This window comes from Hippoglossus stenolepis, chromosome 13, assembly GCF_022539355.2.
Source record: "Hippoglossus stenolepis isolate QCI-W04-F060 chromosome 13, HSTE1.2, whole genome shotgun sequence".
Classification (NCBI taxonomy): Eukaryota; Metazoa; Chordata; class Actinopteri; order Pleuronectiformes; family Pleuronectidae; genus Hippoglossus; species Hippoglossus stenolepis.
In genome coordinates this window covers 23965788-23980691 of record NC_061495.1, presented here as the reverse complement: position 1 = coordinate 23980691, position 14904 = coordinate 23965788, and the positions used below count along the sequence as shown (strand labels likewise).

Below are 14904 nucleotides of genomic sequence, written 5' to 3'. Positions count from 1 at the left end.
GCATGTCTACCAACCCAAAAACTCTGGGAAAAAAACACTCACGTGTTTTGTTATAGTTCCTCTAAGTCAGAAACGTCATGCTTGAGCGACTCGATTGAGCTTCCTGGGTTTTGTGTCGTAACAAGGCACTGGAAGTCTCCCTACATGGCCTTGGCCCACCCCCACCTCATCCCCCCCCCCTCCGTTGAATGTCGGGGTTGGGGGTAAATGATGGTCTTCATAGCCCCCCCACCTCTCTTTCTCTCTCTGTCTGTCTGCTTGTGTGCTTGTAGTGGATGGGCAGAGGGGGACAATTAATTATGTGATTGGGAAAATTAAAACTCCAGGACAACAGAAGGGGAATACAAAGTATGGGATGCATATTTGATAATTTATATCATATAAAATATGTAATTTATATCGTTTAAAATCATGGGGGAGAGGGGGGAGGGGGGAGCTGGCTCATTAGCATTTAAAGGAACAGGCACTCAAAACAGGTCACTCTGTGGAGGGCTGTTTTATACAGGGTAAAAAGGGTGCTGTTTTAAATGATCCTTGTGGTATTTTGACCAAAGTATGTTACAGACATTTCATTAAGACCCCAAGGAACCATATCAACTTGTGGTAAAATGGGCATGCTATGTCCCCTTTAAATTAGTAAAGTCTTTCTTCATAGCTGCGCATTCATTCATAAGCTTGTCTCTTGCTCGCACGCACGGTGTCATCAGACACATCTTTAAACTAAGACAACAGAATTTGTGAACATTGGCAATGTATGGAGAGCAGGAGGCGATGGCGGGCAGCGCTCGGTCTGGCTCGAGTTAGTCGTTTATATAGCACTTTTCTAGTCTTGATGACCACTCAAAACACAGTTTTACATTCACACATACACAGTGCATCCATGTGCAGAACTTTTCTCTATGACAAGGGGCAATTTTGGGTTCAGAATGTTGCCCCATGACTCTTTGGCATTCGGAACAGGAAAGACTGGGATCGAACCACTGACCTTCTGGTTAGAGGACTGCTCTAACCCCTGATCTGCAGCCTCCAGGATGAGGGAACTTGGTGCATTGTTCTCGATGAAGTCTGTCATCTTTCGACAGGAAAAACAGCTGACTTGGATCCAATTGGTTGTCTGTTAACTGGACCCACAAGTGAAAGACGTGTGGCCTAGGTCTTTAAAAAACATTTTTTAAATAAAAATTTAAAAAAACTAAATGTGAAATAAAAACTAAACCAAAAGTAAAACAATCGTCTGTTGGTTGCTCCCTTTTGTGACCAGGTCACGACTTCTACAGAGAGTTCTCTTAGTTAAAGCGGAACACAGGGAAAAAAGCACATAGCTGCAGAGCAGACTTTGTTTTGTTACCTGCGTGACGTCACAGGCCGCTCCTGGGGGATCAGGGGGAGTCTGATGGCTCTCAGCCAGTGAGAGGCTGAGAGGCCAGAGTTTGAATTCAAACAGAGTTTCACACCTAAGGGGGCAACAAGGAGTTATGGCTCAATTTTACCAACTGCTGCTGAATCTCTGGGAAATATGACAAGAGAAACGGGGATAAACACTGGTGTTGCCTCCTGGATGGAAATCTCTACTGATAGACAAACATTTCAGACCAACGCTGAAGTCTCTAGTTTTCAGTAGGACAGGTAATTTACTATACCAGTATAATTGTTACAGGAGTAGACCACTGTGTCATGTCGCACCAATTTTCTTGTGGTTCTGATCCAGCAATAAGAAAGGTTTCAAACTCCAATGAAGGCTAAGCCTTTTTCAGATCCAGCTTTGAATCTGGATAGGAGTTTCCACTGGAACAGACAGGTAAGTTATTGCATTAGAAATTGTAATGTTGGTTTTCTAATGTTTTATTTTGAAACATAATGGTGTGGGCCTTCTGTAGACAATTGGCAAACTTTTATGAGGAAACCTGGTCCCACTTGGGATGGAGCGGCTCTCTTATCTAGGAATATAACTAGATTTGGGACCAGGACGCAGAGCTGCAGTCCGACAGTTTTCTGTGCTCCCTCTGGATCAGTCACACAACCACAACCTTATAGAGACTATGTCTGTCAAATCAAACATTAACAGAGGGAGAATTCCGCACAAAATACTAATCAAAAATAACCTCTGCAACAACACAACAAAGAAAGACAATTAAATGTGGACTCTTAGACGAAAGATCATTGTCATCAAAGGCTATTTTAGTTAATGAATTAGTCTCAGATCAAAAAATAGATTTATTGTCCCTCACTGAGACCTGGCTGCATCCTGAAGAATATAACAGTCTAAATGAATCTCCTCCCCCCAGTCATATAAATACACACATTCCCAGAGACTCTGGCCGAGGAGGTGGAGTTGCGGCTATTTTTAACTCCAGTCTATCAATTAATCCTAAACCTAAACTAAGCTACAACTCATTTGAAAGTCTTGTTCTTAGTCTTCCACACCAATCAAAGAAACACCAACAGCCAATCATATTTGCTGTAGTTAACTGTGCTCCTGGTGCTTATACTGAATTTTTAACCGACTTCCCAGAGTTTTTATCAAGCCTTGTTGTGGTTAGCCTGTGGTAGCTAACAAGCTGCTAGCTCAGCAACATGTCTGCTTGGTGTCACGTTCGGTGTGGAGGGGAGCGGGGGTGGTGGGTTCAGAGGCTGGACTGGTACCGGCTGGGTGGGGCTGAGAGACGAGTGCGATTCCATGATGACATCATACGGAGAGGAAGTACGAAACGAGACGTTTCAGTAACATATTTCTTAAAATGTACTGAGTGAAAAAGTCAGCTGAGTGACTGTTTTCATACTTTGAGGGTCTGTACTGATCCCCTTCAAGTAATTACGGATAGTAAAAGCCCAGAAAATGTATTTGACACAATATGGGCCCTTCAAGTCTCAAAATCTGAACAGCTTACATCTTATTCAGATAATTCCATGGTTTCAACAAGACCAAGTTGCAAACTTTTGGCATGTAAAATACACAATTTTTTCAAAATAATAGGGATAATTTCAGAAATCGCAAATAAACATTTCACTTTGAAGCTACATTACATTCGTTTTTTTACCACTTACAGGCAGTAGAACAAATTGTAAACACAATGTTGACACAATCTTGATCTTAATTAACAATTACTTTAATATTAGACATCAGTCATTGAATCCTTGATCAATGTGAAAGTATTAAATAAGCAATTCAAAATTAATTTCATAACAAGAACATCAAAAAGACAGCATCCAAATTAACATTAATACAATCCATTCAAATGTAAATCCATGTAAAATTCTACCATGCTAAAGGAGATTCTAATAATGTCTGCTATGTTTTACCATGTGAATTTATGGATTTATGAGTTTATCTTATATCATTCTCCAGCAGTTTTGTTTTAACAATACTGTACTCCACAATACCCCAAAATACTGTAGAGGTGAACCGAACTTTGTGGTTCTCAGAGCATTAAAAACGCATTTTTATGGATGGAACTCTTTGTCTTTTGTCTTTCCTCCTATAGTCTCTCTCTCTTTGCAGGTATCTCTGACTCCAGAGCTTCAGGATAACAACTATTATTATTATTATTATTAACAATAATAGTTATTATTAATGAATTATTATATTAATTGTTGCTACTATCATTAATAATCAATAACATCTTTACACTATTATTATTTTCATTATAACTAGTCAGAGCTGATACCCTAACTGTTTCTGGTCCCCCCCTCCCCCATATCTCTCTCTGTCTCTCCTCTCCTCCTCATTTTTCCCTGCTCACCCCAACCGGTCGAGGCAGATGGCTGTCCACACTGAGTCTGGTTCTGCCAGAGGTTTCTTCCAGTTAATGAAGGAGTTTTTTCTCTCCACAGTCACCAAAGTGCTTGCTCATTGTGGGAACTGTTGGGTTTCTCTATAAATTTTAAGGTCTTCACCTCCTATATAAAGTACCTTGAGATAATGTATACTATGATTTGGCGCTATACATATAAAATTGAATTGAAATTGAATTATTTAAAAACAGTGTGTCAGAAACAGTTTCCTGTTACTACTACTGCTACAACAACTACCACTACCTACTATTTCTACTACTACTATAATAATAATAATGTACTTTGGGTACAAATTCATCTCATTCATTCATTCATTCATTATATAGGTGTAAAAGCATCAAACAGGCATTTATAACCAACACTAAAAAAAGGCTATAAATATGAAATGACAAATATGATTCCATGATTAGGAATACTGACCGTTTAATCTTTTTTGTTACTTGTACAACAAACACAAGAAGGTGACCTAGGATTGACTTTCAATGAAAGGACAGCCTTGTTTGTTAGCTGGCAGTCTTAATATTAGCTATTTAATGGCAATAAGTTTGAGACATGAGTCCAAAGCCTGCAACATCCAACTAACAGACACATCCTAAATTCATCAGCAGAAATTATAGTGGTGGCCACTATTAGAGACAGACAACAGTAACATTACAGTTTTAACTGGTTGGAGACAAAATTGAAATGCTTAAAATTAAACAAATTAACCATTTAAAGATAAAAAAATATTTAAGATTCATGTTTTTTCACCAGTGGTGATCTTCCCTAAAACTGGTGTCAAACAAATAGGCAGAAGCCACACTGATTCACACTGACTGTGCTTCTTTGCAGGTAGACAGGGCATAGTTTACATTTAGTTTTTTAGTGGCGTAATCATAATTACATATGTATTCATCCAAACAGTGCAAATAATGCCGCCAAATATGTTCCTTATGTCATTTTGCTCAATTTGCTTAACTTTTTAAAACTAATAACTACTTTAATAACTATTTATATTTTACATCTCCTACAATGGCACTTTTCTGGAATTCAACATCCATAATGAGCCTAATGATTGTCAAGATAGGAATACATTTTAGTGTTTATTACCTTCCGTTGATTTATCCTGAATCCAAATCCATCTCAGCAGAAAGTCAGGCTTCAGGGAGAAGCAGATTACATACAGTATAACTGTAGGGGAGTCAGTAGTAGGTTTCAGAGAGCATCTGTAACAGGTCAAACCTAATCCATACAACAGCAAAATGAGCAGGACACATGGATGTAGAGCAGAGGGAGGGCCGCTGCTTTCATTCAGTCGAGGAAATTATATCACAGTGCCCCTCACGGATGCTGCTGTTGTAGCTGCAAATGTGATGCTCTGGAAATGGCTCGAAGAGAAACTGGAAAAGAACAAAAAATGGTTTACCTTATTTAAGTTAAATGCAATAGAAGTTGTTCAAAGGTTAGTGGTGGATTTACTGTTTCTATAGATTTTATGTATTTCATCAACATTGTAGTACTCCAACGCCTTTATTTGATCTTTTGACTTCCTGTCTTAACAAGTAGTGGGAATGTGTTGCGACTGATGCTGATGCTTGAATTTGGTAAGCTACACCATTGCATACAGTGAGTTTTCCATGATAGGCATGGTTTCCTTATTGTGTAACAAGCTGCTTATTCCACTGCAAACATTTTGACATGTCATAGTAGGAAAAGTATGTGTTACTGATAACAGTCACAATGGCTCCGTTCAGTTCAGTTCAACAGAGTAGTTCAACTTCAAGACATGACCGTGTGACAGTGAGCCAGCAAGAACAGCACGAGGATTCTGAGACTGAAGCAGCTAAATGCAGTTTAAACATTATTCATTTCGTTAGTTGTTTTTAACCTGGCCTTTCCTATTGGGCAGTGTCAAATTGTTTATTTCTCGTCAGTCACAGGAATCATTGTCTATTGGCACAAAAGTCGGTCTTCACATAAACATGACCATCGCTAATGGCTGCTGCACACTAGAGGATTTTCAACCCTGACAATTTAAAAAATGTTGGAGACCACGGACATAATGACAGATTTAACCGATTTTTTATCTCGATGCCGTTTCGAGTCAAATTTGAATGTCGGGCCTTACGAACACTAGGATGACGTGTTTTGTGGACTCAAACACTTCACCCACCCCTCCATCGGCATAGTGGTGAGTAGACAATGAGTCAATTTTCATTTTTGGGTGAACTATCCTTTTAATGCCTTGTGCTGCATTATGTGCATCAATGATTGTAATTCTCAGACTGCTAGGCAGCTGATTAGAGGAGGGCATTTCTGTTGATTTTTGGGACATTACATGAGTCATAGTATCCATACTCTCTTGCTTTTTAGGATCTTAACTCTCTTGGGTCACTTAAACCTTTGCATGGTATTTTTTTTTATTCTTAAATTGTAGAAATTGAGAAATAATACTGTGGTAGTGGGGCGTGATCAGCGTCGGCTGCAGGAGGGAGGGAGTGGGGACGGGGTTCTGGGGTCGGTGCCAGGAGAGAGTCTGATTGTGCACAGGTGTTCCAGGTCAACTAATGACTCTCTCCTCTTTATCAGCAGTAGGGCGCTGGGACGCGGGGGGGCCCCGGGAGCAGGAAGGCAACACCTGGAGAGATTGCCCGTGTATATATGCATGTGAATAGCCGAAAGAATAAAGAAAGCATTACGGAAATCATACCTGTGGTCCTGAGTGTTCAAGACGAGAAACCCACGGTAACAGAGAGGTTTGTTACAAATACACTGATCTAGTATTTAAAGTAACAGAAATTTTTACCAGGGGAGATTTATCCCTATCATGCCACTGTAAATGCAATGAAATCTTCCTGTCTTATACAATATATCTTATTAACCTAATACACACAGTGAATATCGACACCGTATGACCTAGTGGTTGTATGGTTAATGGTTTTCATGCTCACGTGTGGAGGGATCTCGCACGGAGGTTGAAGCCACTGTTTGAATCTGTGGAGTCGGAAGATGAGGAAGTACCCTATCCCAGATATCAGAAAGGCCACGAAAATGACAACCACCACAACCACTATCACATCTGTTTGTTTTGGCTTGTGACCTGGGAAAGGTAAGGAACACACACACACACACACACACACACACACACACACACACACACACACACACACACACACACACACACACACACACACACACACACACACACACACACGAGAAACAGAAGCAACACATTACAGCTTCTATCATCATGTTCTGACTTAAACTTTGATTCATCTTAATAAAAAACAAATATCAGTAAAAAGATAAAACCAACATAGAGGTTGCAAGTGGTTAGAGACGTTTGGACTTCTACAGCACCATTTTGCTGGTTTTTGTTGTAGCAGATAAAAGGTATGCTTCACTAAAATAATTCAAACAATCCCTACTTCATTAACAAGTTGAAAATGTGCAGGAGTGAATTCAGCAGGTGAATAAAACCTCAAATGAAACCACCCATCATCAGCAATATCAGGAAGGTGAGGTGCCTGCTCAGTGCCTAAAGATCACAGCCTGTTCACCCAGTGCCATCTGGCAAGTAAGGCAAAGTATTTTTATGTTGCAAGGAATCACTAAGTCAAGTCAATTAATCCTTCTCATGATGTTCATGTGACTACAATTTTGGTTTGTCAGCGCTTAGTTTAATACAGCAGTGTGTGTACAAACAGGAGGACAAATAATCAGAATAGAAACTTGTGATATATTTTGGAAAACTGTCAAGACCAAAACAAGCAACCCAACTGGACTGGGACTTAAATATCCCCGAAACTTTTTTGTCTGGCTTAAAAAAACGTTCCCAGCAGCATCTGTAATGTCAACTGGCAGAACAACTTTATGGAGTCAATCACATAGTTGGCAGAACTTTAAACGCTGTTAATCCACACTTTGCAAATCTAAATCACCCATTTTGCAAAACTCTAAACACATGCTCATTCACAATACACATTCAGCAGTGTAGTGCACTATACCCAGAATGACACACACAGGCCCTAAAGGTTAAACACAAGTAACACCCTGTTGTCATTGGTAACACACAACCACTTAAAATTGAATGCACACGTGTCCAATCATGTTACTTTAGGACCACAAAAGACTAAAAGTCATCAATATTCCTGAAGGTCTACGGGATGATTTGCTCAGACATTAGCAGAGGGGTCATGAGCAGGCAGAGCATCCGGTTTATATTGTCATTTGGGACAACGTGAGCTTTCACTGTGGTGAAAGAATACGTGAACGGTTTACTGTATCAATAATCAGCGTTTTCTTAATGTTTGTTTTCACCATACTCTCCCTCCCTAAACCCCCCACAAAAGATTTTTTCTCCGCATGGCAGGGGAAAGGGCTATGACCGAAACCCCTATACCCAGGAAAATGGATGCAGCATGTGATGATTATAGGATCTATTCTAACTGGATCAGTTCATGGCAGGATTCAGCATGAATAAGGATTTCCCCATTGCTTAGCAAGGGAGGGACTGCCTGTGATATAGATGAAGTCCTGTGGTCTGACACGGCCCAGAGGCATGATGCTGTGGCAGAATGAATGATTGACATTGCTTACTGTAAAATCATATAGTCCATATAGTTGTTTTTTATTTTTGCTGCATTTATTCATGTAGTGTGTAATGATTGCTGAGTAGTGTTTACGTATTGGCTGTCTTTGTCTATTATCTGAGGGCATTGTTTGGTTTTGGGTAAAGATGTAGCTTTGAATCAATTGTTTGATTTTTCAAGTCAAAGGTTTTGTGAGTGTAGCTTGAATTTTAGAGTTTGTGTGTACTGTTTTGAGCAAAGGAAAGGAAGATTCAGGAAATGCATTTTAGCAATTCAGAAAAACTGTAACATGGTCTTACTTGACACAGGGATGACCTCACACTGGGTGCAACTTCCCAGTCCAGCAGGTTTATCGTAGAGAAGATACTGCACCTTCATACAGTAACGTTGACCCTCCTCCAGCTCTTGGATGAACACTGAAGAAGTACCATCTTCATACTCCTGCTGAAGAGATGTTTGGATTACAATGACACATTAATTGTTACACGCCTATAATAATAATATTGATAATAATGTGTGTGTGTGTGTGTGTGTGTGTGTGTGTGTGTGTGTGTGTAATGTGTAGGGAGAAAAGCCTTTGGCTACAGCTCTTCCTTTCTGCTTTTACTCTCACACTGTATATATTCTGTTTATTGTATATATTAGTTTGTATTCCTTTATATTTTTTATATTTCTATAAGTATTGCATGTTTACTTATTATTACTTTACCGATGTCTATTTTTCACAACCCTGTTGTGGGACAAATAAAGGGTTATCTTATCTTTTCTCATCTTGTCTTATCTTATCTGTTCCAGATCTTCCAAGCCCACTTAAAACCAGTGGATATTTCTGTTATCTAATGCTAACTCTCTGTAATTAATAATTTTTAACCAAATGGAAGATACATCTGTAGATCTTAATTTGTAATTATTGACACCCTTTTGCACAGCAGGAACAATAAACCTATTTCACTCTGAACAAAACTGTGAATTTATCTGAACTAAACTGCAGTTTTTACAAGTCAATGATGGTGTGAACAAGTTTTTCACATGAACAGTATTTCCCTCACCAAAAAAAGAATTAATATAATTTATGAATAACAAATTAAAACTAGGGCTACGTTGTAGCACTAACGGGCGCGAGCACAGGCATTTTGAAGCCTGTTGCGGTCGGTGGAGAGAGCGATCACTGACCAAGCGCACGTCTCCGCGTTGCATGCGTTTTGCACACTGCGGCAAGGATAAATGCTTCACTTCCTGCGTCCATCACGCGATGTCGATCCTTGCCTGCTAATTGCTCATTACGGTCCACAGTATCAATTGCAGAACACATAGTGAAAATTTTATGTAAATCAAATGATAGTTTTAAAACAAAGCTTACTTCCTGTTGCCAGTAGGTGGCGCCATCACTATTATTACGTACAGACTAATGTATCTGTTCAAGTAGGGGCTCTGATGTAGCGTGAGCAATTTTGTGTCAATTGGACAATGTCACAACAACTTAATTATCACACTGATCAGTAGGTGGCGCTATGACCCTGCACTAATATTAATATATGGAGCTGTTCAGGTCAGGATTGTGATTATAGGTCAGCATTTGGGGGCCGGTTGGATAATGCAGAGTGGATTCACAAAGTACTTTCTGTTTCATGGCGAATCAGTAGATGGCGCTATGACACTGAGGAAATATTGACACATAGAGCTGTTCAGGCTTGGACTCTGATCATGAGACAGAAGTTTGGTGATGATAGGACAATGCACACTGGACTTATGACAACATCGTCTCCTTTGGCGAAGGATGAACCTTCGCCACACCTCAATGTTTACATGGTTTGAGGAAATGTCACAATTCTGACCATGGTCCAATGACTTGACTGAGCTCTTTTGAGCTGTATATTGTAAAGCAGCCAGGAGCAGTGCATCAAAGTATAAAACATGTCACTTCCTGTAGCCACCAGGGGGCGCTGTGATTTTAAGTCATGATTTGTGTGTAGATGTCATCAGGTCGCGACTCTTGTCTTACATGTCTAGTTTGGACTCGATTGGACCAAATATGTCTGAGATACAGAACCTCGTGTTTTGATGGCGTGTAATCAAACTTTGACCCCACGCCACGGTCACACCGTGTGACGAAAAATTTAAATTCGAGGTAGTTTATATCTCCATCTTGTTGTGATGACACTCACCTCAATTTGAAGTTGATCTGATGAAAGCTCTACGACAAGTTCGTCAAAGTAAAAATGTGGAATATGGCCAAAATGGCCACTAAATGCAAAATGGCGGACTTCCTGTTGCGTTTTTCATAATGCACTGAGAGACTTGTGTTTTTCTGGTCATGATACACCTGTTTACCGATTTTGGTGAAGATGGGTCGAGGGCAAACCTAGGGGTTGCGTTCCAGGTGGCGCTGTTGAGCCATTTTGCCACGCCCATTTCTAAATACTCCAGAATACGTACAATTTTCACCACTTTCTAGTTTTCTGCAAACTTCGGTAAAGATTTGAGCCTGTTGAAGCCCTCAAAAAGCACCTTCTTTTGTCGGAAAAATTATAATAAGAAAAATCCTTACAATTTCAATAAGGCCTCCCACCATTAGGTGCTCGGGCCCTAATAAAATGTCCAGATGTGAATGTAACGTTAGTCCCATACACAGAGAAAAGAAGCAACAGCATACTGCATTCTTGCTAAGTTGATGATGAGTCTCACCTGCAGTGACTCTTCTTGCTTGCCATAGTAAACCCTGTGTGTTACATGGTCTCCATGTTCCCAAACCATGCTGTGGTTCCTGCTCAGATATACAGTCAGTGAGCCAGGCTGTGCAGTCACCCGTCTTACCTCAGGGCTACAAGAGTCACCTTGAAAAAAAAAGAGGGAACAAATTCACTGAGAAAATCTCATTTACAAACCGTTTAATTATCAATGTTGCTGCTGTTGTTAAAATTAAATATAAATAAAAACAAGAAAATCAGAACTATACAATTGGTCACACAAAACAGAAGGAAAGTTACAAAACTTGACAAACTATGCAGAGGAAAGTGTATATTGCACCACAGAACAGGCATTTCTAGCAGTTAAGGGAAGCTCTACATACGCACACATCTGCATCTCGTTCCAGGGCAGGGACCCAGGGAGACATGCACAGCTCCACTGGCCCAGCCAGAGCGCAGAGAGACGTGGCAGGGACCCAGGGAGACATGCACAGCTCCACTGGCCCAGCCAGAGCGCAGAGAGACGTGGCAGGGACCCAGGGAGACGTGCACAGCTCCACTGGCCCAGCCAGAGTGCTTACATCTCGGCCACTGGACCACAAAGCCTGGGGGGAATCATGCAGGTGGCCTGCATAGCTCTCCAGCCCGAGGCAGACCTCACACAGCTGGGGCAGGGACACCGGGACCATGTGCAGCTCCACTGGCCCAGCCAGAGTGCGCACATCCCGGCCACAGCACCACCAAACCCGGGGGAAAGCACCCAGAGCACGATTCCACAGGCAGTGACGGTTGCTAAGCAAGATCTAAGCAACGACTGTATTTCCTTGGTTATGATCTCAACTAAATGCCAGTACTCATGGTATAAAGTCATGCATCTTCCGGTCTTGCGATAACAGTGTCTCTGAGGCTTCTCAATCATGCACCAATTCATCATTTTGAATTATATTTAGGATTATGATCATAAGTGGGGTGCATGATGGGAGCGGTGGCCCCGTTAGGGGTGTAAGCGTTTTTCAACTGCTGTTTGGTAACAAACATGGCTAGAAACTTGTAACTACCACCAATGTGTAGCTGAGAAACATAATGGACATGAGTGCACAATCACTTGTGGACAAATCTCATTCAATCATAACAACCAAATGTAAAGCTTCCATTAAGCAGAAAGAGTAGAAACATTACAGTACTGCAGTTTACTTTGTGTTTGTTTAATACGATCCAGAGTTCATGAATCACGCATTGAAGCACATTGGAAAAAAGTTCAACATGTTGTGTGCACGCATTTCACCTGCTACACACTACACGAGCGGCCCACAGCCAGGACATCAGGTTTCAAGTGACCAGAATGATCCGGATTCATGAAAAAAAAAAAACTAAACTAAACTAAAACTAAATAAATGTAATAGCCAGGTTGTGTGTAAGCAGTGACAAAGAGGAGCAGACAGAAAGTAACCGGGACACACACACCCCCACACAGACGAAATGCTGAAAGACTGACCTTATACAATGCAAACCTAAAAGCTCAGCTAATGTACAGCAAAAGACAATGCCACTGTCCTGTTTACATGGCAGGTCCTGGTTTCTTACCATATCTGCTACAGGCTTTGACTGGTTTTGAGGTCAGCCCATGTCTCTCTGCCTGCACGCGGAGCATAACACAGCCATGCTTACTCTCATCTCTGGTCAAAGTGACATTACATGAGTGTAAAGATGTGTGGTTGCAGGCTCGTACATCTTTCCACACAATGCTGCCAAAGCTGAGGATAGGGAACACATTTAGGGAACACATTTACATCAGTCCAGAACCTGGATAATGACAGTATCATTTATTGATGTGTCACTCAACTTTTTGTTTGATTGAATCATTGTTGCAGCTGTAAGACACATTTCATATATTAAACTGAAATATAGTACAGCACAACCAGCAAAGACACTGGTTGTGTGCTAACATAAAAATATCGAGATTCCTCAGTCTCAGCCAAAATGAAAACATTGCACATTGAACATCCTCACCTACGGTACTGAACAGTGTAGGTGACATCTCTCTCTTCAGTGGCAGGAGTCCATGTCAGCAGCCACTTATCAACATGAATGTTTTGTGGTGGTGCTGGCGTAGCCTCAGACACCACTGGAACTGATGGGAAGGAATGGACCAGTGAATTACAAAAAGCCTAATTTTGTTTCTGAGAATCATACTGTTATTTGATGGGAAGAGGATCTCTTTGTATGCATTTCAATTAAAGGTTTGATTGCTCCAGTCCACTGTACAACGGTCTTTTACTAACAGAATGCACATAAGTAATGTTGTTCCATCTTGTAAATGCAATGCTTGTATGGCTCTAACAGCATTGCATTGCCACTACATGCCTCAACAGAAACGTTGTGTTTTATTAACTTGAAAACTGAAGCGTCATTTGTTCAAAGAACAATTCGGGAAGTCATGAGTCAGTCTCTTACAAGAAAAGTAGGCAGGGAGCTAAGAGTGCGCTTCCGCTTCATGTAGCTGCTGAAGCCGTAGTGTTACATGCCTCTCTCAATCTGTGTGGGTCGATATTGTGTTGATCCAGAGGGGAATTTAAAAAAGGTCAAAACGAGTCCAGAATAAGTGCACTGCGGTGAGATGAAAGTCTAGCCACCAGAACTAGTAGAAAGCTATCACTGGCAAGAAGTATGTCCTAATGGAGATATTGACAATACAATATTTGAAGTATAAGGGGATTGAAAGACACAAGTAACAGAAGCAGAGTATTGAAGCAAAATAAAAAATGGAAGTGTAGAAGAGTAAAACTTAAAATACAAGACTAGAGATATAAAAAGGCTTCAATGAAAGCGGTCACTGAAATTACCTTGGACGACGGCTTGAATACAGAGCAACATGAGAAGCATCGCGACTGCGTCATTTCAGTGAGTAATCAAAGTTGTCTCCACTGAAAACATAATGTATATGTTGTTCTATAACTGTGGCAGAAACAACTTATTTCACTGCGACACTTCCTTAAAAATGGGAGCGTTTGGGAAGTTACGTTACTAGAGAGAGAGAAGGAGAGAGAGAGAGAGATTTGGAGCTTTACCGCCACCAACTGTTCTGGAGGGTAGATCTAATAAACTTAAAGCTGAATGCCATAAGCAAAACGCTCTGTTCTGCAATCAATCCAAACATATAGTTTCTAGCAAGTTACATAAGCAAACACTCAAGTGTATGTGCACATGTCTGTTGGCTATCTGACAATATCTCTCTCAACGATAGAAGCAACTGAGCTGCTCCTCCTGAAACAAATATAAAACACCTCCTGTCCTCCATGTAGAGACTTGTCCCACTGCATATAAATTGGATATAAAATAATTTAGCATGATCTGTCCCTGTCTATGACAAGGAAACTGATAGGAGCAAAAAAGACAAACCTTAAACGTGAAATAAAAACTGGTGGCTGGAATCATCCCTACTGTCAATAGTGGATGTACAGAGAATCTATTTCAGTGTAGGTGATGGGTGATATGTGAACTTATCCTCTAACAGAGACTGTAGGTTACCTGTACAAGCAGCTTATTACGGACCATGATTACATTTGTGGCCAAACTAATTGCAACAGGAACAAAGGAACCTTACCAAGCGCTGACAGCATGGCATCTGCATGGTATGGGTCATACTGGAGGGTATTGACACACCATACGTTTGTTCACCGAGTGAGACATGGATAGGAACTTTATGGAGGAACACCACCACTTATTCCTTACTGTGTATCTAGTGCAGTACATCAATCAATCAATCAATCAAATTTTATTTGTATAGCCCATATTCACAAATTACAATTTGCCTCTTAGGGCTTTAACAAGGTGTGACAACCTCTGCCCTCAAC

The 14904-nt window shown here is 40.7% G+C and overlaps 1 protein-coding gene across 3 annotated transcripts; it reads right to left on the bottom strand.

Moving 5' to 3' along the window:
- Positions 1-4198: 4198 nt before the first annotated feature.
- ifngr2 (interferon gamma receptor 2) lies at positions 4199-14078 on the bottom strand. 3 transcript variants are annotated; one of them, XM_035174908.2, is made up of 8 exons: positions 13894-14034; positions 13061-13181; positions 12894-12921; positions 12635-12804; positions 11049-11197; positions 8663-8807; positions 6723-6871; positions 4199-5171 (listed from the first exon to the last, which is right to left on the bottom strand). In XM_035174908.2, exons 2-8 carry the CDS (start codon positions 13086-13088, stop codon positions 5079-5081), a joined length of 762 nt encoding a protein of 253 aa, XP_035030799.1. In that variant the 5' UTR covers positions 13089-13181; positions 13894-14034; the 3' UTR covers positions 4199-5078. The 3 variants fall into 3 exon arrangements, with proteins under 3 accessions (XP_035030799.1, XP_035030796.1, XP_035030798.1); XM_035174905.2 differs by lacking the exon at positions 12894-12921 and having other exon boundaries at positions 13894-14078; XM_035174907.2 differs by lacking the exon at positions 12894-12921 and having other exon boundaries at positions 8663-8804; positions 13894-14078.
- Between the last annotated feature and the right edge of the window lie 826 nt (positions 14079-14904).